Source organism: Erinaceus europaeus, chromosome X (assembly GCF_950295315.1).
Source record: "Erinaceus europaeus chromosome X, mEriEur2.1, whole genome shotgun sequence".
Taxonomy (NCBI): Eukaryota; Metazoa; Chordata; class Mammalia; order Eulipotyphla; family Erinaceidae; genus Erinaceus; species Erinaceus europaeus.
Genome location: NC_080185.1, coordinates 69,723,579 through 69,750,079, shown reverse-complemented (window position 1 = coordinate 69,750,079; position 26,501 = coordinate 69,723,579). Strand labels below are relative to the sequence as shown.

General features: G+C 36.8%; 1 protein-coding gene across 2 annotated transcripts in view; it reads left to right on the top strand.

The window, feature by feature from the left end:
- The first annotated feature begins 65 nt into the window (after positions 1 to 65).
- The window catches only part of SATL1 (spermidine/spermine N1-acetyl transferase like 1), a 55,288-nt gene continuing 28,852 nt past the window's right edge, over positions 66 to 26,501 (top strand). The window contains exons 1-2 of one of the 2 annotated variants that reach the window (XM_060182893.1): positions 66 to 177; positions 10,212 to 10,263. In XM_060182893.1, coding sequence (XP_060038876.1) covers positions 10,233 to 10,263 — 31 coding nt within the window. In that variant the 5' untranslated portion in view covers positions 66 to 177; positions 10,212 to 10,232. Of the gene's footprint in view, positions 872 to 10,211; positions 10,264 to 26,501 lie in introns of both variants that reach the window. The other variant, XM_007534017.2, reaches the window with a different exon arrangement.

The window sequence follows — 26,501 nt, the reverse complement described above, 5'->3', positions numbered from 1 at the left end:
CAATGACCCTGCAGCAGTCTGGGAAGCTAACATTCCCTCAGGGTCATTATCATCTTTCCTTTATTTCCAGCCTGTTGTCAGGGAAAGGGCAGATGGCAGCCTGAAAATCAGCCAAACCTACAGCTGCGATTGCTGGCAATGTCAACTCAGCAAGTTGGAGGTATCAATAATCTTTAGGTAATCTTCCTTTAATTTTTTTCGTCAAAGTCAAAATCAAGTTAAAGAAAACAAAAACAAAAATCTTCTAGCCTCCCATCATAGCACTGTAGTAAAGAACTCCTATTCCATCGAGGCAATCATTGGCCAACAAGTCATCTGCCAATCCATCATTTCCCAACTAATCTCTAGTCAACCATTCCTTGGCCAAGCAATTCTCAATTAATCAGTCTTCAATCAACCATGTAAGGGTCAATTGGATATTAACCAATCAAACATACACCAGTAACACTTAGAAGAAATGAACTAATCAGACATAAAATTACTTGGTGTGAACCAACTGGATATGAACCAATCAACCACAAGCCTATCTAACAGGAATCAACTGGACATGACACAGCCAAACATAAGTCAACCAGGACCTTGCCAAGTAGGTGTGAGACAATCTGGCTTCTGGCAATCAGGTCTAAGTCAATCCTACACAAGTCAATTAAACATGAGACAGGCAGGTTCAAGTCAATCATATGTGAGTCAATTAGGCATCGGTCAACCAGGCCTAAACCAACAACAAAGCATAAATCAACCAGGCAGGAGCCAGTCAAGCATGTCGCAATCAGGTGGAAGTCAATCTTCCACAAAAAAGCCAAGTATGAATTATTTCCAAGTCAGACCTGCAGAGGTTCAAGACTGTCCAGAAATCCTGCGCCTAATTAAAGTAAGTTACTTAATTCAGAGTTTAGTAGTTTGGGACTAAGGGTAAGGAAGACTTAAACTAGATTTGAAACTTGGTTTCACATATTTTGTTCCATTTTCATAAACTTCTAAAAGGTTCTTAACCTACGTTTCATTTTCCACATATAAAATAAAAATTGCCATGCCATCTATATTGAAAAGACTGGTGTAGTGATTCAATAATGTAAGATAATTACATATAAGTGGTGTAACTTACAGCAAGGTTTCAAAAAGTCATGGAGAAATAAACTTATGAAAATACCAGGAACCTACTATATTTTAACTATTGAGGAAATTATGACACTAGAAGAGTATTTTTAGAGAAACTGAAAATATTATTTAAAAAATATCCTATTGTGATTGAATTTCAGGAATTATTGGCTAAATTTTTAGGGTAAAAAAATCTTGCTATGTTTAAGATTACACCTACTTATAGAATTTAATAATGATTGTTCAGAATACAATACTTATACACAGGATTTCTGTGAAATTTCAAGTAGTTATTTGACATAGACAACCTACAGAAGTCTAAGGAGCTAGATTTATTGTTTCTGATTAAAATTTCTTTTTAATAGCTTTCCTGACAATCATTCCAGTAAAGTAAATGTGGCAACTTAGTAGGCATAGTTATTGTATGGAAATTCTGTGGTTCTAATTTCTCTTTCTTTGATATATTTTAACATTTTCTATTTGTAAAGCAATATGATTTTGATATCATTTCATTTATTGTTTTTTCAATTTACTTTATTGGAGGATATAATGATTTACAGAAAAAAACAGTTATGACATGAGTACATTTTTTAATTCTCTGTACAGACTCCTATCACCAAATGAAGTATTCCTCCTCCACTACATATACAAACTTAAGCCAAAGTATTTATTTATTTAGTACAATTTTAATATTTATTATTGACTAATAGTAGGGTACAATATTATAGGATGGTAGTATACAGTTCAACACCACACCCACCAACAATAAAAAATACTTCAAAAATGAATAACCATTTTTCTCACAAGTCTTAGAAATTTTTTGCTGCTGCTGCTGTTGTTACTACTTCTACTGCTGCTGCTGCTCTTTCTCCTCCTCTTCCTATTTCTTCTTCATTTCAATTTCATGTGTATCTGTTCTCTAGATTTCACATATGAGTGAAACTACCTGGTAGTTTTCTTTCATATCTTTACTTATTTCACTAAACAGAATCACCTCCAGTTCCATTCATTTTGTCCCAGAGGATACAATGTCATCTTTTTTATTTCAGAGTAGTATTCCATGGAATATATATTTCATGACTTCTTCAGCCACATATGTGTTGATGGGTATTTAGGCTGCTTCTATACTTTGGCTATTATGAATAATACAGCTATGGACATAGGTGTGCATATGCCCCTTTGAATTAATGTTTCTGGATCATAAGATAACTCCATTTTTTATTTGCTTAAGGACTCTACATAGTCTTTCAAAGGGGTTACATCAGTTAAAATTCTCACTAGCAGACTAGTGGAGTCCCTTGAAAAATCTTTCATTTCCTGATTTTGTTCATGGAAGCCATTCTTACAAGTGTGAGATGAAATATTAGAGCACTTTTTATTTGTATTCTCATAAATGAAGTGTAACATTTCTTCCTATGTCTGTGGGCCATGTCTATCTCTTCTTCTGAAAACTGTTTAGTTCTTTGGCCCACTATTTATTGGGTTATTTTTTCTTTCCTTTGTAAATATGTATCAATTCTTTATAGATGTTAGATATAGGTTTCTTGTTGAATGTGTGATGTGAAAATACCTTTTCTCATTTGCTGGGTTGTCTGGTTATCCTTGTGTAGTGTTCTTTTGTTGTGTAGTAGCTTTTTTGTTTCATGTATCATTTATTTACTATTGTTTTCATTTCCCATGCCCATGGAGTTGAGTCTAAAAATATATCTTTGATGTGAAGATCCTACAGAGATTCAATAATATTTTGCTCTATAAAATTTAGAATTTCTAGTCTAATATCCATGTATTTGATTCATTTTGATTTGATTCTGATATATGGTATTAGGTGGTGGTCTAGTTCCATTTTTTGACATGTAGTTGTTCAACCTTTTTCAGCCACCATTTATCAAAGAGTACTTATTTACCCCATTAAGTCATTTTGGCCACTTTGTCATATATTAGATGGCTGTATATGAGTGAGCTAATTTCTTAGCTCTCAAACTTGTTTCATCGATTCACTTGCCCATTTTTATTCCAGTACTGTGTTGTTTTAACTACAACTTTTTGTAGTATAAATTGAAGTTGGGGAGTGTGATACCTCAGTATTTTTTTCTTGATTCTCAAAAGTACTTTGTGTTTTCTCTGTCTCTCTCTCTCTCTCTCTCTTTCTCTCTCTCTCTTTCTCCCTCTGTCTCTCTCTCTTTCACCCTCCCCACCTGTCTCTGTGTTTGATTCCCCAAGAATTTTCAGAAAAGTTGTCCAATTTCCTTGAAAAATGTCACTGGTATCTGTATTGGGATTTCATTGAAATTGTAGGTTGCTATTGGAGAGACAGAGGATACTGGAATAAAAATGGGCAAGTGATACTTATTATTCCAACCCTGCAAGAAGGAATTTTCTTCCATTCTTTTGTCCTTCTCAATTTATATTGATAATGAACTCTAGTTCTCCTTGTAAAGGTCCTTCACTTCCTTTGTGATACTCACTCAGAGGTATTTTTTTATTTTTTATCTTTATTTATTTTATAGAAGTAGCGAGAAATTGAGAGGAAAGGGCATATGTAGAGAGAGACAGAGAGACACCTGCAGCACTGCTCCACCACTTGTGAAGCTTCCCTCTGTAGGTGGGGACCAGGAGCTTGAACCCGGGTCCTTGTGCATTATAACATGTGCACTCAACCAGATGCGCCACCACCCGGCCCCTACTCAGAGGTATTTTATCTTTTTGAGTTCATTTGTAAATGGGATTTAGTATTTTATTTCCATTTCTTCTGACTTCTTATTTGTATACAGAAATACCACAGATCTCTGAGTAATGATTTTGTGTCCTGTTACTTTACTAAATTTATTATATCTAATAATTTCTTGGTATCTTTGGGGTTTACTAGATGTATTAGCATGTCAACGGAAGTAGTGAGAGTCTGAAAGGAAGAATCCTTTCATATATATATATGAAACGTCTTGTCTGATGGTAGTGACAAGAATATTGAGGACTCTGCTGAACAATACTAGAGATGGTGAGCTTCTTTTTCTGGTTCTTTGATAAACTCATTGGCCACACTAACTACAAAGAGCAGAGAAGTCTCAAATAAGTAGGATTGTAAAGGAAAGATGAGATATTACAACAGACACCAAAGAAATCAAAATTATCATTTGAGGCTTCTATGAACAACTATATCCTACCAATTTAGAGAACCTGGAAGAAAATGGAAAGATTCCTAGAAATATACAAACTTCCAAAATTGAACCAAGACAAACTAGAAAACATGAACATGCTAATCTCAGCCAAAAAAGTTGAAATAACCTTCAAATAACTTCCAAATAATGAAAGCTCAGGACCACATGTTTTTTATAAATAAAATATACATAATACTCAAGGAACATTCAATACCTATAATTTTTATTTTATTTTATTTGCCCTAGGGTTATTGCTGAGGCTCAGTGGCTGCACCATGAATCCACTTCTCTTGGAGGCCATTTTCCCCCCCCTTTTGTTGCCCTTGTTGTTGTAGCCTTGTTGTAGTCATTATTTTTGCTGTTGATGTCGTTCATTGCTGGACAGGACAGAGAGAAATGGAGAGAGAAGGGGAAGACAGAGAGGGGGAGAGAAATACAGACCTGCTTCACCACCTGTGAAGTGACTCCTCTGCAGGTGGGGAGCCTAGGGTTCAAACCGGGCTCCTTACACAGGGTCTTGCACTTTGTACTATATGTCCTGAACCCACTGTGCTACCGCCAGACCCCAAGTTTTTAATTTTTTAATTAACTTTATTTACTTATTGGATAAAGACAACCATAAATCTAGAGGAAATGGGGGTGATAAAGAGGGAATGAGATAGAGAGGCACCTGCTGCACTGCTTCACCACTCACAAATCTTTCTCCCTGCAGGTGAGGACTTGTAGATTGAACCTGGGTCCTTGTACATTGTAACATGTGCACTCAACCAGATGCACCATTACCCATCTGCTAATACTCATACTTTTTAAGCTCTTAGAAAATGTAAATATATCCAACTCAAGTGGAAACCTATTTGTAGAACTCTCAGAGCTAGAAATAGACCCACATTATGACCTGCAATTCTTATTCTAGGAATAAGAATTGGAATTTGATTCTAAGGAATCAAACACACCCCTCCAAAAAGATCTGTGCATAATTTTTAGCTGCACAATCTGTAATAGCCACACCTGGAATCAACCTAGGTGTCCAACAGCAGATGAGTAACTTGGAAAGATGTATATATAATCAGCTATCAAGAATTCTGAAATAACTTTCTTCATCTCATCTTGGATGGAGCTTGAAGGAAGCATGTTAAGTGAGATAATCCAGAAATAAAAGGATGAATATGGAATGCTCTCATTTCATTCATGAATAGGAGTTGGGAAAATAAGAACAGAAAGCGCAAACACAAATTACAACTAGGACTGTTTTTGGCATATTGCACCAAATTAAAGGACTCTGGGGGATGATCTGTTCCTTTCAGGATCTGTTGCTTGATGGTGGATGGAGTCCTAGGCTTTGATGAGTATATTTTGCAGAAATATGAGAAATTTCACACATTTATAAACAAATTTATTTACTGTAAACCATTACCCTCCATAAAATTTAAAAAGTCCCATGTCCAGTGGAAAAGCAATTGCAAAAGTCAGATCTCTCACCTTCTGTGGCCCATGGAGATCTTTGGTCCATTCTCTCAGAAGGAATAAAGAATAGAGAACCTTCCAATGGAGGGAATGGGATATGACACTCTGGTGGTGGGGATTGTACCCCTCTTAGTCCACCACCTTGTCGATCATAACTAAATCACTACCAATAAAAAATATGTTGAAACATAAGAAAATACAAAGCAGAACTTGAACAAGGTTTGGTGTATTGCACCAAAGTAAGAGATTCTGTGTGTGAGGAGGGTTCAGGTCCTAGAACGTGATAGCAGAGGAGGACCTGGGGGGATGAATTTTTCTGTGAAAAACTGAGTAATGTTATGCATGCACAAACTACTGTATTTTACTGTTGAATGTAGACCAGTAATCCTCACAATAAAGAAAAAGAAGAACGAAGCAAGATGGAAGCTTAGTTTTATATGATCTACTATCTCTGAAATCCTCTGTGACTGTTACCATCTATATGATATTGGATAAATATTATTTGTCTAAAATGTAATTTGAGTTTTATATACAGAAATTATGATTCTTGGGAGCCAGGCGGTAGCACAGTGGGTTAAGCACACATGGTGCAAAGTACAGGGATGGGCTTAAGTTTCCTAGTTCTAGCCCCTGACTCCCCACCTGCAGGGTTCGCTTCACAAGTGGTGAGGCAGGTCTGCAGGTGTCTATCTTTCTCTCCCACTCTCTGTCTTCTCTCCTCTGTCTGTTTCTCTCTGTCTTATCCAACAACAATGACACCAATAACAACAACAACAACAACAACAAAATAATAACAACAATGATAAACAACAAGGACAACAAAAGGGGGAAAAATAGCCTCCAGGAACAGTGGATTCGTAGTTCAGGCACCAAGCCACAGCAATAACCCTGGAGCCAAAAAACAAAAAACAAAAAAGAAGAAATTAGGATTCTTGTTGTCAGTTATTTTGCAATTAATGTTGTACAGATCTTGCATTGATTTCATTTATGTATGTGCTGAACTGTTGTAATCAGTCATGGCTTTAAACATTGAAATACAAGAAAGACAAACCCACTGATCTTAAAGAGATCTGAGCCCAGCAAGGAACAATATCTTCAACAGTACAAAAGAGTATGAATTATAATATAATGTATGCAAATAGCTAAATAAAGAATAATAGGTATAAAAAATTAAAGAAATCTTATATGTAATCGAATTTTTCTGGTGATTTTTTTTCATTCCTTTAAGTAGTTAATCAGGAGAGCAAAGTGCAATAGCTTTTCTCCCTAGCCCCATGGCTAAAAGTTGGCTGCTAAGGCCTATGAAAACCGGTGTGCTTTTTTTTTTCAGTTGTTTTTCTAACAAGCACATTGAAATTCCTTTAGGCTGCTCAATATATTGTTGCCCCTGAGTTCACAGTTTAAGTATCCAGACCTATTTTCCTTCTTTTTTTAATTTACTTATAAAAAGGAAACACTGACAAAAACCAAAGGATAAGAGGGGTACAACCTCACACAATTCCCACCACCAGAACTCCGTATTGCATTCCCTCCCTTGATAGCTTTCCTATTCTTTCACCCTCTGGGAGTATGGACCCAAAATCATTGTGGGATGCAGAACGTGAAAGGTCTGGCTTCTCTAATTGCTTCATGGCTGAACATGGGCGTTGACAGTTTGATCTATACTCCCAGCCTACCTCTCTCTTTCCCTAGTGGGGCGGGGTTCTGGGAAATTGAAGCTCCAGGACAAATTGGTGGGGTTGTTTGTCCAGGGAAGTCTGATTGGCATTATGCTAGCATCTGGAACTTGGTGGATGAAAAGAGAATTGACATATAAAGCCAAATTGTTGACTAATCATGAACCTAAAGACTGGAATAGTACAGATGAAGAGTTGGGGGGGTCTACATTTTGTAGATAGCTAGTAGATATATTTTAATTATATTCCAAAGGGCCAGTAGTTATACTAGTTTTTTTTTTCTTTGAGCCTGAAATCTGATATGCAGGGCTAGCATGAGGGTGTTTCTTCCCAGGCACGTGCTCTTTGGGTTTGAGAGAACTCTACTGGAGCCAACTTGGGCTGCTGCTTACTCAGCAATATGGGAGAGAGACCAGGAACTTGTGACAGAGCGGGAACACAATGTCTTTATTGATCAGAGACAATGCTTTTTATATCTTAGAAACCGGAAGTGGCAAGTTGGAAAAGGAAATGGCTAGGAAAGGGGGTGGAAGAAAGGAAAGAGCGGGCTAATGGTAGAAACTCCATTAGCAACTGTTGCGAAGGTTTTAACTGGTAGGATTAATTAATACCCTGAAGGCAGGGCAGGTCTCGAGGTATAAAGAAGATAGATCAGACAAAACAATGATTATGTAAATACGCCATAGTGTTAGCAATGGAGGATGGAGCGGGGGCCTGCCAAACATCATATGCAGGTGGACCCAAGTTATTGTCTGGGAAGATGATGTCATGGCTGGATAAAGGATCAGAAAGCTGAATCAGGGAAGAGAGTAGCTCCCAAATATGGGAATATTGTATAAATATGTATAAATATTGTTGACTGTAAACCTATCAATTTGATGTGATCTGGGGCCCATATTCAGCTTAGGAGCCTATGCGACCTTTGAATCCCTGTAGATCTGAGCTCACATTCTGTGTTGATGAGTAGGAACATTCCAAGCTGCCCCAATATCAGGAACCATCTTCCTCAGGTGTATCATAGAGTATGTTGTCCAGCATCCCTTTACAGGATGGGACATTCTTTACCACTGTTGATTCAAGTTGAGGGAAAGGTCCTATGGGGGCCCACAAGGAGGTCTGTTTTGTTGTTCCTGATAAATATAATCAGTGACAATGGAGAGAGGGATTTATTTGAGGTCTAGGCCCATCATGTCTGTTTGGGAATCTCAAGACTCCCCAAATAGGGCCCCAGCTGTTGGGGTGGCCTGATAGTGACTAAAGAGTCATCATTAAAGTATGCCAGTCTCTTGCCCTTATTCAGCTTTTGCAGTCCTTGCTTTGATAAGGTTAGCTTTGGAGTGAGTGAGGGGAGTGTAATAGGATGTAGGTGAGGAGAGTATCTAATTCTAAGTAGACACTATATCACTATCAACTTTATACTGGCTCACTGCAGACTATTGTGTACTTTTGCTTTCAGGTATATATTTTGAGCAAAATACATACCTGAAACCTATCTTTCTTCTAATGATGCTATGTTCATCTGCAAAAATTCCAGAATGACACCATCTGCTACTAATAAGATCTTCTTAGGTCCTGATAATTTCTTTTTTATTTTTTAACATTATCTTTATTTATTGGATACATACAGCCAGAAATTGAGAGAGAGGAGGAGATAAGAGAAGAAGAGAGACAGACACCTGCAGCACTGCTTCACCACTCATAAAGCTTCCCCCTGCACTTGGGAGCTTGAACCGTGGTTCTTGTGCTTTTTAATGTGTATACTCAACCAGGTGTGCCACCACCCATCCCCCACGTCCTGATAATTTCTCACTCAACTTTTTTTTCCACCCACTTACAATGCATGCCTGCGTTTATATATAGCTCACTGAGTTGCTGAAGAAATTCTAGTATTATTATTATTTTTTTAGTTTTCAGGTGAGATTTTTGTTACTCTAAATAGTTGATCAGAGGATCAACATGATGCAGCTGCTTCTCAATGGCCATGCCTTTGGAAGTCTCCCATAATTAACATCTTAAAAGTTGGCAAAATAACACTCTTGGATAGTCTTGTTCTGTTTATATCTATCTATCTATCTATCTATCTATCTATCTATCTATCTATCTATCTATCCATCTATCTATCTTTCTATCTATCTGACTATCTAACATCTATCTGTCATCCATCTATCATCTCCATCTCTCATTCTTTAAAAAAAAAACAGAGACAACTGGACTTCCCTGGACAGACAACCACAACGATGTGTCCTGGAGACCCACTTCTCCAGAGCCCTGCCCACTAGGGAGAGAGACAGGCTGGGAGTATGGATCGAACTTTCAATGCCTATGTTCAGCAGGGAAAGAATTACAGAAGCCAGATCTTCCACCTTCTGCACCCCATAATTATCCTGGGTCCATACTCCCAGAGGGATAGAGAATAGGAAAGCTATCAAGGGAGGGGATGGGATATGTAGTTCTAGTGGTGGGAATTGTGTGGAGTTGTACCCCTCTTAAAGTATCTTTTTTGTCAGTGTTTCCTTTTTATAAATAAAAATTAAAAAAAGAAAAAAGAAATTGTATCCAGGTTAAAACTGTCTTAAAGATCATTGCTTTGCCAATAAAACAATAAAATAAAATATAACTAATTTGTATAGAACTTTGTTATGGGCATGACTGTGGTTTCATCCCAGCCTCCACCACACTTAGTGAATCATTGGTGTCCTGGTGGTGTTTTCCTGTCTCTTTCCATCTAAAAATGTCAACATAGATTTGTGAAGTTCCAGTGGTGATAAAAAAAGAAACTGTCACTCAACCATTAACAACAAATGTCCTACTTTGATAGGAATTGGCTGCCTGTGAAAATATGCTTGATGCAGTGAAGCTAACAACAACAGGTAAGGTGTTTTCAGAACTTGGAAATGAAACGTGACACAATGTATGTATACTGTACTATGTTTACATAGCTACATGGGAATTATTTTCCTTTTTATCACAGAAATGATGACCTTAACAGTACCTGTACAGTATTTTGTAAATTTGATTATGTGATAATGCATTATTTATTTTTTATTTTTGCAGGTTGGCTTTAAGTTTTTTATTTTATTTTTATTTTCAATAATTTTATTAGAGACTATTATTTAAAATATAGTTGTTCACACATGGTACAATTTATCATCTCCTAGTGGTATCTGCATAATTTTCTCATCCCCAATATATTTCCTTTTCTCCTATCACACACTAGAACCTCTGTTCCACATGCACCCTTCCAATATTTCCTCACTACATTTTGCTTTGGTGTAATGTGCCATCTCAAATCCATGATCCACTTTGTGTTTATCTTTCTGTAGTTCCAGTTTTGATTATAGTGTCCTTGTAGTAAAATTTGAGTTCCAAAAGTGTGATAACTGAATGATTGTCCCATTTTTATCAAGATATATTTGGCTACTTAGTATTTTCTGGTTCCACATAGACTTTTGTATCATTTGTTCCACCATCTTAAAGTAATTTGGTGGGACCTTCATAGAGATCACATTAAGTCAATATATGACACTGGGTCAAATAGTCGTATTTCCTTTGTCATTTCTTCCAATCCATAAAAAATAATGTTTTTTTGTGTTTTTCTCTGTTTTCTTATATAAGAACTCAATTCCTTCACCTTTTTATTTTCTTCTTAGATGTTGATTATTTTTGCTTCTGTAGTAAAAAAGATCAGTTTCCAAATGTCTTCTTCTTCCTTGTGTTTTCATAGACAAATGTCACTGCTTTTTATGTTTTAATTTTGAACTCTGCCACCAACTATATTGTCTTATAATTTCCAGGAGCTTTCTACTGTATCCACTTTGGGTGTCTGTACATGCTATCTTATTATCAGATAGTGGCAGATTTACTTCATCTCTTCCTACCTGTATCGTTTAAATTTATTTCTCTTACCTAATTGCTGTGCCTAGTACTTCTAAGACTAAAGTGAATATTAGTGTGACAATAGGCAACTGTGTGTAGTACCTAATCTAAATAAGAAAGCTGTCAATTTCTCACCATTGAATCTGATACTGGCTATAGGTTTGCTGTATATAGACTCAATTAGTTTGCATTTTTTTCAATTAATACTAGCAGTGGTTTACAAGATTATAAGATTACAGAGTATAGAGCCACCAAAATATTGTGCCACTAACCACCGATGTCTAGAGACACTTTGTTTATATTTACCTTTTACCAAGTTCATATGTTTAAGTTTTTTTTATTTAATTAATTTTTTATTGTTAGATAGAGGCAGAGAGAAATTGATGAGAGATAGAGCAGGAGAAAGACAGAGAGATACCTGTAGCTCTGTTTCACCACTTGGAAAGGTTCCTCCCTGCAGGTGAGGACCAGGGGGTTGAACCTGGGTTCTTGCTCACTGTAGTACGAGCACTTAACCAGGTACTCCACTTTCTGGTCCCTGTTTAAGTTCTTTAGATTCAACAAATGAGTTAAACCATCTGGTAGTTGTCTTTCACTTCTTTACTAATTTTTTTAAGTATAATCATTCCATTATTTTTGCCCCAAAGAATTCAATAACTTCTTTTTGATTGTAGAGTAATATTCCAAGGAGTATATATCTCATAAATGCAGTCCTTGGTTGATGAGTATTTAGCTTGCTCCCTATTTTCACTATTGTGATTGTAGTTATAAGAGTAGGGATGCAAATATCCTTTTTGGATAAATGTGGTATTGTTGAATCATAAAGTATGCTTATTTATATATTTTTTCTGATTTTTTATTGGGAAATTAATGTTTTACATTCAACAGTAAGTACAATAGTTTGTACGTGCATAACATTCCCCAGTTTCCCATATAACAATACAACCCCCACTAGGTCCTCTGAATCCTCCTTGGACCTGTATTATCCCCAACCACCCACCTCAGAGTCTTTTACTTTGATGCGATACACCAATTCCATTAAAGGTTCTACTTGTGTTTTCTTTTCTGATCTTGATTTTCAACTTCGGCCTGAGAGTGAGATCATCCCATATTCATCCTTCTGTTTCTGACTTATTTCACTCAACATGATTTTTTCAATGTCCATCCAAGATTGGCTGAAAACGGTGAAGTCACCATTTTTTACAGCTAAGTAGTACTTCATTGTGTATATATACCACAACTTGTTCAGCCACTCATCTGTTGTTGGACACCTCGGTTACTTCCAGGTTTTGGCTATTACAAATTCTGCTGCCAAGAACATATGTGTACACAGATCTTTTTTGGATGGATATGTTGGGTTCTTTAGGCTATAGCCCCAGGAGAGGAATTGCAGGATCATAGGGTAGGTCCATTTCTAGCCTTCGGAGAGTTCTCCAGACTGTTCTCCACAGATGTTGGACCAATTTATATTCCCACCAGTGTAGGAGGGTCCCTTTGACCACACAACCTCTCCAGTATTTGCTGCTGTTACCTTTTCTGATGTATGACATTCTCACAGGAGTGAAGTGGTATCTCATTGTTGTCTTTATTTGCATTTCTCTGACAATCAGAGACTTGGAGGATTTTTTCTTGTGTTTCTCGGCCTTTTGGATCTCTTCTGTGGTGAATATTCTGTCCATGTCCTCCCCCCATTTTTGGATGGGGTTATTTGTTGTCTTGTTTTTGAGTCTGGCAAGCTCTTTATATATGTTGGTTATTAAACTCTTGTCTGATGTATGGCATGTAAAGATCTTCTCCCATTCTGTGAGGGGTCTCTTGGTTTGGATAGTGGTTTCTTTTGCTGTGAAGAAGCTTTTAATCTGATGTAGTCCCATAGGTTTATACTTGCCTTAGTCTTCTTTGTAATTGGATTCATTTCATTGAAGATGTCTTTAAAATTTATGCGGAAAAGAGTTCTGCCAATATTTTCTTCTAAGTATCTGATAGTTTGTGGTCTAACATCTAAGTCCTTGATCCACTTGGAATTTACTTTTGTATTTGGTGAAATACAGTGGTTCAGTTTCTGGAGCCAGATGTTTTTACAAATGAATTCTACAAAACCTTCAAAGAAGAACTAATGCCTCTACTTTTAAAAGTTTTCCAGAAGATTGAAGACACTGGAATACTCCCTGCCAGCTTCTATGAAGCTAACATCACTCTGATACCAAAAACAGACAGGGACACAACCAAAAAAGAAAACTACAGACCAATATCTCTGGTGAACATAGATGCTAAAATACTGAACAAAATTCTAGCCAACCTGATACAGTAGTATATTAAAAAGATTGTTCATCATGACCAAGTGAGGTTTATCCCAGGCATTCAAGGTTGGTTTAATATATGTAAATCAATCAATGTGATCCACCACATCAACAAAAGCAAGACCAAAAACCACATGGTCATATCAATAGATGCAGAGAAAGCCTCTGACAAAATACAACATCCCTTTATGATCAAAACACTACAAAAAATGGGAATAGATGGAAAATTCCTGAAGATAGTGGAGTCTATATATAGCAAACCTATAGCCAACATCATACTCAATGGTGAAAAACTGGAAGCATTTCCCCTCAGATCAGGTACTAGACAGGGCTGCCCACTATCACCATTACTATTCAACATAATGTTGGAAGTTCTTGCCATAGCAATCAGGCAGGAGCAAGGAATTAAAGGGATACAGATTGGAAGAGAAGAAGTCAAACTCTCCCTATTTGCAGATGACATGATAGTATACACAGAAAAACCTAAGGAATCCAGCAAGAAGCTTTTGGAAATCATCAGGAAATACAGTAAGGTGTCAGGCTACAAAATTAACATTCAAAAGTCAGTTTCCTCTATGCAAACACTAAGCTAGAAGAAATTGAAATCCAGAAATCAATTCCGTTTACTATAGCAACAAAAACAATAAAATATCTAGGAGTAAACCTAACCAAAGAAGAGAAAGTCTTATATACTGAAAATTATGAGTCACTACTCAAGGAAATTGAAAAAAACACAAAGAAGTGGAAAGATATTCCATGTTCATGGGTTGGAAGAATTAACATCATCAAAATGAATATATTACCCAGAGCCATCTACAAATTTAATGCTATCTCCATCAAGATCCCAAGCATATTTTTAGGAGAATAGAACAAATGCTACAAATGTTTATCTGGAACCAGAAAAGAACTAGAATTGCCAAAACAAACCTGAGAAAAAAAAACAGAACAGGAGGCATCATACTCTCAGATCTCAAATTGTATTACAGGGCCGTTGTCATCAAAACTGCTTGGTATTGGAACATGAACAGACACAGTGACCAGTGGAATAGAATTGAAAGCCCAGAAGTGAGCCCCCACACCTACGGACATTTAATCTTTGACAAAGGGGCTCAGACTATTAAATGGGTACACCAGAGTCTTTTCAACAAATGGTGTTGGAAACAGTGGGTTGAAACATGCAGAAGAATGAAGCTTATTTATATTTGTTTAAGAAATCCCCATACCATTTTCCAAAGGAACTTTCTAGTCTTTCAATCATGAAAGGATGGTAAATTTTATCAGACTTTCTTTTTTATTTTATTATCTTTATTATCTTTATTTATTTATTGGATAGATATAGCCAGAAATTGGGAGGGAAGCAGGTGATAGACAAGGATAGGATAGACATGTGCAATGCTGCTTCATCACTTGTGAAGCTTTCTCAAAGGCTTTTTCTGTCGACTGAAATAATCATGATATTTTTATTTCTCTATCCTTTTTTTTTTCTTTTTGCTACAGATCACATTTGTTGAGGTACTTATATGGAACTATCCTTGAATCCCCGGGATAAATTTTACTTGCTTATGGTCTTTTGAATGTACTGCTGTATACATTTTGCTACAATTTTGTTCAGTGTCTTAGTATTGGTCTGAAGTTTTCTATATTGTTTGTCTCTATACTCCCTTAGTATCTGAATAGCATTCACTTTGTAAAAGGTGTTAGGAAAGATTTCTGTGTCCTCAGTATTTTGAAAGAATTAAGTAGTAGCAAAATTTTGTAGAATTCATTTGTAAAAACATCTGAGACTGGATATTTTTGTTGTTGTGGAAGTTTTTGATAACTGTTTCAACTTATTTGGATACAATTGGTCTATTCATATTTTCTAGTTCCTCCAGATTAAGTCCCAGAAGGCTGTATGCTTTCTTCTAAGAGCTTATTATTATGTATATGTCTTCTATGTTCTCCAGATTTGTTTCATATAATTGTTCATAGAAGTTATGTATGAGCATCTGAATTACTACTGTGTCTTTTGTCATTGCTCTCCTTTCATGTACAATACAATTTATTAAGGTCTTTTACCTTTTTATGTGAGTTTGGCCAAGGTTTTGTCAATTTCATATACTTTTGCAAAAATAGCCAGGTCTTAACTTCATTGATTTCGTGTATTTGCACTTGTTATTAGTCTCAACATTGTTTATTATTTTACTCCAAATTGCTTTGACTTTCCTTTCTTCTTTGCCTACCTCCTTCAGATGTAATATCAGGTTGTTTATTTGAGTTCATTTCTGGCTTTCTGATATGTGAATACATAGCTTTGAAGTTTTTGTCAGTAATAATTTAGCTGTGTCGCACATATTCTGTTAACTTGTATTTTCACTTTCATTTCTTATTTGTTTTCAGTATAGAAAAATAGTAAATGGGATATTTGGGGGGTTTACAAAATCAACATATTTATTACTTTTTAAAATCCACAGTAAGGGTATAGATATAGGAGGAAATACATAGATACAGGTGTCATGATTCTTTAATAATATATTATTCATCCATCAGCTTCCAAGATGTATAGGTCCCAGGAGAAGCGAGGTGGCAAGACTGGGATTTCTGCCTGTCATCCCTTTACATATTTTCAGTTCTTGCAAGTCTCCATGAGGTTACATCTAATGTGATGTTTGTCATATGCTAATGACTTCGTCTAATTATGCCCACATGGCCCAGCATTCTTCTTTGCCTAAAGATATATACATAAGTATTCCCAAAATATCCTCACTTCTTGAATAAAAATGGACAGATATGTTTAGAGTCTTTATTATTATTTTTATAATTATTTTCCCCTTTTTGTTGCCCTTGTTTTTTATTGTTCTTGTAGCTGTTGTTATTGTTGTTGTTGTAGTTGTTAGATAGGACAGAAAGAAATGGAGAGAGGAGGGGAAGACAGAGGGGGAGAGAAAGAGAGACACCTGCAGACCTACTTTACCGCCTGTGAAGGGACTCCCCTGCATGTGGGGAGCCGAGGGCTCTAACCAGAATTTTTAAGTTGGTCCTTGTGCTTCATGCCAAGTGCGCTTAATCCACTGCACTACTGCCCAACTCTCCTTCAGTCTTTTTTATTTTATAGCTTCTTTATTGGGGACTAATGAGTTACCGTCAATAGTACAAAACAGTAGATTGTACATGCATAACATTTCCCAGTTTTCCAAATGACAGTTTGCACCCTACTAGGTTCTCCTCTGCCATCATGTTCCAGGACCTGAATACACCCCCATCCCACCTCAGTGATTTACTATGATGTTGTACACCAACTCCAGTCCAAGTTCTACTTTGTCTTTTCCCTTTAGTCTTATTTTTCAACTTCTGTCTATAAGTGAGATCATCTCATACTTATCCTTCTCCTTTTGCTTTATCTCACTTAACATGATTCCTTCAAGCCCCATCCAAGATGAAGTGAAGAAGGTAAATTCACCATTTTTAATAGATGAGAAATATTTCATTTTGTATATATACCACATCTTACTCAGCCACTCATCTGTTATTTGGCACCTACCTTGCTTTCAGGTTTTGGCTATCACAAACTGTGCTGCTATGAACAAGGGATACACAAATATTTTTGATGGATGTGTTTGTTTCCTTAGGATACATTTGCAGGAGAGGAATTTCAGGGTCATAGGTCTACTTCTAGCATTCTGAGCATTTTCCAGACTGTTTTAACAGGGATTGGACTAATTGACGTTCCCATCAGCAGCACAGGAGGGTTCCTTTGTCCACACAACCTCTCCAGCATTTGTTGCTGCTGCCTTTTCAGAAGTATGACATTCTCACAGGAGTGAAGTGGTATCTCATTGTTGTCTTACTCAGAGTCTTCAGGGGTATCAGTGAATAGGCCAATCTTCTTCATCACTGGGGTTTATGCTGCAAGCACAGACCTTATCCCCAGGAGTGCAGTTATTATATATGGGTATCAGATAAAATCTTTCTGTTAGCCTGGTTCCCAAATGATCTGTTTATCTTTGTCTAACCAAGAAACAGCCAGTCACCCCTGGAAGCTAGGAACAGAAGCCAACAAATGTATTCCTGGACGGCAACCTTGGTGTTATCAAGGGTGTTAAATTACTGCAATCAAGGAATCAGCCCCTTAAATTCTTGTAAGGAATTTGAAGAGAAAATGTTTAAGTACTTTGATATGAATGCAAGTAAGACATGTGATGACAAAACTAAAAAAAAAGAAAGAAAGAAAGAAAAGAAAACAAGGAAGTAAGCAAACAAAACCAAATGCTTGACCTTAAGTTAATAACATTATTGGCTTCAATCACAAAGAAGCCAGACAAGCCAAGGAAAAAATTAAAATAAAAATTTAGAGTATATATAGATAATTAATTTTTAGTCTTTAGCATTTACCATCCCATGATAAAGTTTCACTAAACATGATCGGAACCATAGTGTACCTGCTGGGAAAAAAAGAAAAGCATAGCCTCTACCCCATGTAAATAAGGAAGGTCTAACCAGTTATTTCCTATGGATTTGGTAGTGACCAGTCCTGTGGAGAAAAGTGACTTTCAGCACCTATCTGATTGGAAGAATTGTGATTATTTTTTTACCTTGATATATATATATCACAATTTACACAGTCACTCATCTGTTGACATACACCTGAGTTGTTTCCAGGTCTTGGCTATTACAAATTGTGTTGCTAGGAACATAGGCTTATAAAGATATTTTGGATGGGTGTGTTTTGTTACTTAGGATATATCTGCAAGAAAAGAATTGCAGGGTCAAAGGGAAAGTCCACTTCTACCCTTCTGATAGCTTATCAGACTGTTCTCTACAGGGGGTGGACCAATTTGCATCCGCACCAGCAGTGCAGGACGGTTCCTTTGACCCTCACAACCTCTCCAGCACTTGTTGTTCCTATAATTTCTGATGTATGTTCACTGGGATGAAGTTGTATTTCATTGTTGTCTTTATATATATATTTCTCTGACAACAAATGATTTGGAGTTTTTGTTTGTTTTCATATGTTTGTTGTCCTTCTGCATGTCTTCATTGGTGACTATTTTGTTATTTATTTATTTGTTTGTTTGTTTTGCTACTCTTGGTGATTATGATGGCCTGCTCTGGGAGTGTGATGCCTCCATTTCTGTTTCTTTTTCTCAAGATAGTTTTGGTGATTCTAGGTGTTTTCTGTTTCCAAATAAATTATTGTAATTTTTCCTATTCTATAAAGGAATTTGGAGGACTTTGATGGGTAACATATTCAATTTGTATATGACTTTGGGTAGAATATTAATTTTGATGATATTAATACTTCCAATCCATGAACATTGGATAGCTTTACATTTCTTTGTATCATTGTTTATTTCTCTGAATAGCAACTCATAGTTCTTATTATACAACTCTTCATTTTCATTTGTTATGAGAAACATTTGAATTTCTTGCTTGAGTGCCTCTTTGATCCAGCAGTTATTAAGTAGCATATTGTTGAGTTTCCAAATTTTGTAACTTTTAGTAATTTTCTGTTTGTTGTAGAATGTTAGTTTTACTCCCCCGTGGTCTGAGAAGATGCTTGGGATGATTTCAATGCTCTTGAATTTGTTGATACTGTCTTTGTAGCTTAATATGTGGTTTATCCTTGAGGATGTGGTGTGTAGATTTGAAAAGAATGTGTATTCCAGTTTTTCGGGGTAAAGAACTCTGAAAATGTGCAAGAGGTCTAGTCTGTCCATCTCTTCAGTTAATTTTCATGTTTCTTTGTTGATTCTCTGCTTCGTTGATCTAAGTGTAAGAGTGGGATGGTGAAGTCTCCTACTATTACTCTATTACTACTGATATATTTTGTAGCTCTTGCAGTAAGTATTCGATGTATTTTGATTGGCTCTCATTGGGTGAATAGATATTAATGATTGTTAAGTCTTCTTGGTTGATTGATCCTCTGATCATTATGTAATAACCTTGCCTATCTTTTATTACTTTATTTAATTTAAAATCTATTGTGTCAGACATGAGAATGGCCATTCCTGCCCTTTTTTGTGGACCATTAGCCTGTATGATAGTTAACCACCCCTTCACTTTAAGTCTGTGTTTTTCTTGTTGGGTCACATGGGCTTCTTCAAGCAGCATATGGTTGGGTTGTGTTGTCTGATCCGTGTTCCTACTCTGTGCCTTTTAGTGGGTGAATTTAAGCCATTGGCATTTATTGACACTATGGATTTAAGGTATTGAAGTGCCATTATTCAACAGCTTTTTTTTTCACTCTGATATATGGCAAGTATTTTGGTGATGTTCTTATTTATAAGAGGCTTTTTAGAAACTCTTTCATGGCCGTCTTGGTGATAGTTGCCTCCTTTAACTGTTGCCTGTCTGAGAAGGTTTTGATCCCTCCATCTAGTCTGAATGAAAGAATCTACTCTCAGACTTCTACAAGATTATTCAAGAACGAGTGCCAGTGAATAAAAAAAAAAGAGAAAAAAGTAAAAGGAAAAATCTGTGAAAGGAAAGATTTTTCAGATCAGCTTTAAGGAAAGAAAAAGAGAAGTAAAGAAAGCAAGTCCCCCCCCCAGAATGTGTAGCACACCCAATCACCTATTAGTGGAAGGAGCAGCAGTGGCTACTTTTGCTCAATTTGGAGAGGCGCAAAATAAGACAAGCACAAGTAATAATGATAATAGTAGAAAATTAAATAAAGTTCCCTAACAGTCAGTCTACAGACTGAACCAATACATATTGGCTCCACAAAGCTTAGTCTGTTTCCTAAACCAAGGTAAAAATAAGCAATTATAAGAGATAACTATCAGGCAAACTCAGGCATTAGCAGAAAAACATAGGTCCCTTACCCCAGGCAAGACTGAGCCTGTTGGGACCATGTGTAAGCCTGATAGAGCTTAGGGAGATCACCCCTGTCTTTGGATGGAGGTCTGAGAAGATAACCTCTTGGTAAGTCTCTCTCAACCGAGGTGAGCATAAGGGGGGAAACTCAGACTTGGTTCTTTCCTTCTTGACTCTCAGGCCCACAGAAACCCCAGTACTTCCCTCCATTAACTGCAGGCCACATGGCCACAGATTCACTTACTCAAAGTCACCTTCTGATCACAGAAGAACACACCTTATCACACACTTCATCACAAACCTCAGACCCCAGACAAGAGAAATTCCAAACTATATGGCCTTTTGATATCCATCTTCTTTCTGTCTCACCCTACAGGTTTAACCCCTATGCTTCTCTCAAATACCTTTGGATAATTAAGTTGCTTGTGTCATGGAGAATAACTGTCTTGTATCTCATCAATTCCTGTCCTACCAGCCCCCTACCATAGGGGCATGCTGACTGTTAAGAAACCTGTAATTTCTGTCATATTTCAACAATAATTAACTTCATTGCTTTTTTATTTAACTCATGTCCACTTTGCTAATAAATGGACTCTAGGATTCTTGGATTCTAGGACTCAGATTCTAGACATGCTAAGAGTCCCCTGGTATCTTTTACTTTGTGTCACCGCTGTCGTGAGCAAGAAAGAACCAGCCCATTACTTTTCCCCTGGAGACCAGCCCACCGGAATGAGGCCTTAACTGGTTAGGTATTCTGTCACTCAGATAGAGTTCCTCCTACCTTCAATATCTTTTCAATAAGGCATTTGAAAGACATCCCTGCTGATCCAGGAATCTTGCTAAAAAATTCTCTCCACAGTAGTCCCATCAAGAGTAGTTTATGTGGGGGTTGGGAAGTAATGAAACAGAAAACTCCCAGCCAATCTCCCTGATACCGTCTTCCCTTATCATCCTTTGTTTGCCAGCCCAAATATGAATTATAGGACTTTTCTTTAGTTCTTGTCTGCCACCCAGTGCACCCCTATCCCACTACTGACCCAGAATTCCTACCCTCACACGAACTTACCATTTTTTAAGCATCCTCCTTGCAGAGCTCAAGCCATATGTTGTTTCCAAGATACCATCTTCTTCCATTTTCTGTAGTGCTTTAATTATGAATGGATGTTGAATTTTGTCAAAAGTTTCCTCAGCATCTACTGAGATAATCATGTCTTTTTTTTTTGCTTTTATTGATGTGGTTAATCACATTGATTGAATTACATACATTGAACCAGCCTTGAATTCCTGGAATAAATCCCACTTGGTTATGATGAACAATCTTTTTAATATACTGCTGTATATGGTTGGATAGGATTTTATTCAGTATTTCAGCATCTATGTTCATTTGAGATATTGGTCTATAGTTTCCCTTTTTTGTTGTATCCTTATCTACTTTTAGTATCAGGGTGATGTTGGATTCATAGAAGGTAGTAAGGGAATATTCCTTTGGCTTTGTGCTTTTGAAAAAGCTTTAAAAGTGAGGTATAAAGTACTTCCTGATGGTTTTGTAGAATTAATTTGTAAGACAATCTGGTCCTGGACTTTTATTGTTGTGAAGGTTCTTTTTTTAAAAAAAATTATATTTATTTATTTTCCATTTTGTTGCCCTTGTTGTTTAACATTGTTGTGATTATTGATGTCATTGTTGTTGGATAGGACAGAGAGAAATGGAGAGAGGAGGGGAAGACAGAGAGGGTGAGAGAAAGAGATACACCTGTAGACCTGCTTCCCCACTTGTGAAGCAACTCCCCTGCAGGTGGGGAGCCAGGGGTTCGAACAGGGATCCTTAAGCCAGTCCTTGCACTTTGCACCACATGTGCACAATGCTGTGCCACCATTGTGAAGGTTCTTAACAACTTTTTTGATTACTTTGTTTCTGGTTGGTCCATTTAGGTTTTGTAGTTCCTCCTGCTTCAGTTTTGTAAGGGTATATGCTTCTATGAATTCTTCCATTTCATCCAGGTTCTCTAGCTTGGTAGTATATAAGCTTCTCATAATATTTTTGGATTTCTGTGATATCTGTTATGATATCTCCCCTATCATTTACATTTCTATGTATTTGAATATTCTCCCTTTTATTCTAAGGAGTCTGGCTGAGGGTTTGTCAATTTTGTTTAATTTTTCAAAGAACCAACATTTAGCTTCATTGATCTTTTGTACGGTTATCTATTTTCAATGTTATTTATTTATGTCCAAATTTTAATGATTTCTGTCCTTCTGGTTCTTTAAGGTTCCTTTGTTCCTCTTCTTCTAGGTCTTTAAGGTCTGCAGTCAGACTGTTTACTTGAGCTTTTTCTTGTTCCCTAATGTGTGCTTGTATGGCTATTATTTTCCCTCTAAGTATTTCTATAGCTGTGTCCCAAATAATTGAATAGCTTGTGTCTTCATTTTCATTTGATTCTAGGACCATCTGAATTATTTCCTTGAGTTCCTCTTTGATCCATTGTTTGTTAAGCAGTATGTTGCTGAGTTTCCATATTTTGGTTCTTTTACTAATTTTCTGTTTTTTGTTAGCTTAATCCCAATGTAGTCTGAGAAGATGGTTGGGATGATTTCAATGCTCTTGAACTTGTTGATACTGGCTTGTGGCTTAACATATGGTCTATCCTTGAGGGTGTCCCAGGAGGATTCAAGAAGAATGTGGATTCCCATTTCTTGAGGTGTAGAATTCTGAAGATGTCCAAAATGTCTAGTCCATCCATCTCTTCAATTAACTATCTTGTTTCTTTGTTGCTTCTCTGCTTAGATGATCTATGTGTCAGAATGGTGTGTTGAAGTCTCCCACTATTACTTTGTTACTACTGAGGTATTTTTGTAGCTCTTTCAGTGTTTGATGTATTTAGATGGGCCCTCATTGAGTGCATATATGTTAATAATTGTTACATCTTCCTGATTGATTGATCTGCAGATTGCTATGTAATGTCTGTATCTATGTGTAATTACTTTATTTATTTTAAAGTCTTTTTTTTAGAGGTAAGAATAGCTTTTCCTTCCTTTCTGTGTGTGTTCCATTAGTTTATATGAAAGTTTTCTATCTTTTTACTTTTGGTCTGTGATTGTCTTATTGATTCAGGTAGGATTTTGCAGAAAGTATATGGTTAGGTTCTGCTCTCTGATCCATCTTCCTACTCAGTGCCTTTTAATGGATAAATTTAGACCAATGACATTTATTGATATTATGTATTTAAGGTACTGAAGTGTCATTATCAAGTTTTTTATTGTTCTGATATATGGCAAGTTTTTTTGTTGATGATGTTAATGTTTGTAGGAGGCCTTTTAGAAACTCTTATAGGGCAGACTTGGTGATAGTTGCCTCCTCGAACTTCTGTTTGAGAAATTTTTTATCCCTTCATCCAGTCTGAATGACAGTCTATCGGTATATACCAGAGCACTGTTCGGCTTTGGCTGATAGTGGTGCAGGGTGGAGGGATTGAACCTGGGCTTTTGGAGCCTGAGGCATTAGAGTCTGTTTGCATAACCATTATGCTCTCTATGCTCTGCCCATAAGGGTAAGTAATAAAAAAAGATGAAAGTAGAAAAAATCTTTAAAATAACTGTGGGTTTCTTTTCAGGAACTAGAGTAGACAGATCTCATACTTCATATGTAAGAGGTTGGGTTGCATAGATTTAAAGTCAAGCCAATACAAGGCAAAAAAGGTGGGTCAGAAATACCGCAGCACATAGAACATCACATATAATAAAAACAATGAGGAAAAAAAGACTTCTTTGGGAGGAAGGGTAATAAAAATTGGCAGAATTACTGAGTTCTTACAAACCATGGTAATGGAATAGATAATGAAGAAAAAGACTTGACCAGCCATTCAGTGTGAGTCATGAAACATTTTTTTTCCTTTTCTTTTTTACTTATAAAATGGAAGCATTGACAATACTATAGGATAAGAGGGGTACAATTCCCACCACCAGAGTTCCTTATCCCATACACTCCCTTGAAAGCTTTCGCACTCTTTATCCCTCTGAGGGCATGGACCCATGGTAATTATGGGGTATGGAAATTGGAAGGTTGGGCTTTTATAATTGCTTCTTCATTGGACATGCACATTGTCAGGTTAATCTATATTTATAGCCTGTCTCTCTATTTTACTAGGGTAGCATGGCTCTAAAAGGTGGGGTTCCAGGACACAATGGTGAGGTTGTCTGTCCAGGGAAGTCAGACTGACATCCTGGTAGCCTCTGCAACTTGGTGGCTGAAAAAGCATTAAGATATAAAGCAGAACAAAGTATTTAATAATCAGGAACCTAAAGGCAAGAATATAGTAGGTGAGATTTGGGGTCTCTATTTTGGAAAAAAAAATCTATTAGATCTATTTTAGGTATATTCCAAGGGGTCCAAAGACTTTACTAATTTTTGCCTCAGCTAAACAGTTAACATGAAGGTGGACCAAAGGTATTGCCTGGGGAGACTGTGTTAGAGTTAGAGATAGAATAAGAAAGCTGGATCAAAGAAGAGAGATGCTCCCAAATATGGCAAATATATATAAATATTGTTTACTGTAAACCCCATCAATTTCATCTGGGACTCATATTCATCACAGGAGCCTGTGTAACCTCTGCATCCCTGTAGGTCTAGCTCACATTCTGTGGTCATAGGTAGGAACATTCTAGGCTGCACTAATTTCAGGATCCATCTTCTTGAAGTGGTAGAGTATGATGGCCCAACCTCCCTTTGGACAATGTGTCTGGCCCTACCATTGTTGATCCTCATACAGGAAAAGGTCCAATAGGGACCCACAAAGAGGTCCACTATGTTTTTCCTGATGGAGATTACCAGTGGCGGTAGAGAGAGTGATCTGTTAGAGGTCTAGACCCATAATGTCTGTGGGAATCCCAGGATTACCTAACTAGGGCCCCAGGTGATGGGGTGGCCTGGTAGAAACCAAAAGAGCCATCATTAAAATACGCCAGACTCTTGCCCTTATCCAGCTTTTGTAGTACTTACTTTGTCTGGCAAGATTAGCCTTGGAGTTATTTAGGGAAGTATAATGGGAAGTAGGTGAGGAGGACATCTAGATCTAAGTAGAAACTATTTGATTTGGTACATCATGGTGTCTTTTTCAGGTTTTTCTACTTATTTGCTGCACTTATTGGGCAACAGCAAACTATTTGCGCTTTTGTTTTAACTAATATATTTTCCCTTAACTTATGGATACATGTGCACATACGCCCTGTCTCATGGGCCCTGTTATATATCTAGGTTCTGAGGCTTTCTTAGGAAGTACACCACCTGAAACTGATTTAAGAAGTCATATGAGCTAGGAAAGGTCTCACCAGAGTAATGAAGCTGGAGGTTTGATATTTCACGCCTGACATCTCTAGACACAATTTGAATTGAAACATGTAGAGGTTGCACTGGTTTCATTGATTAGGCTGAGATCAGTAGATGCAGTATCAATTGTTATGAATTGAAAAAGTGTGCAGGAATGCAAACACCAGCCTAGAGATTCCAGGACTGGGATTAATATGAGTTTTATAGAGTATGGGGAGGGTTCCTGCTGTCTAAGGATTTAAGAAGGTAATAGGTGGTGATTATTATTATAACCAAGGTGTTTGGAAATTTGATTACCTTTGAAAATCTCATTATCAGGATTTGCTGTAACATATATGACACCACCATGATTAATGCCATATAAAGTTATTTACATACAATTGTACCTTATACAATTATAAGTATACAACAAGTTGCCTCTGGTGTCCCTAGTCTAAGATTATAAGTGATTTAATATTTTCAAAGTAAAAGTCATTATTAGAAATGCATTAACAACATATTGAACACCAAGAAGAAGCTCAAATGAATGACCTTACTGCACACCTCAAGGACTTGGAGGAAGAGGAACAAAGGAACCCTAAAGCAACCAGAAGGACAGAAATCACTAAAGTTAGAGCAGAAATAAACAACATCAAAAATAAAAGAACCATACAAAAGATCAGTGAAGCCAAACTTTGGTTCTTTGAAAGATTAAACAAAATTGACAAACGCCTAGCCAGTCTCACCAAACAAAAAAGAGAGAAGACTCAAATTAATAGAATTGTAAACGATGGAGGAGATATCACAACTGACACCACAGAAATCCAGAGAATCC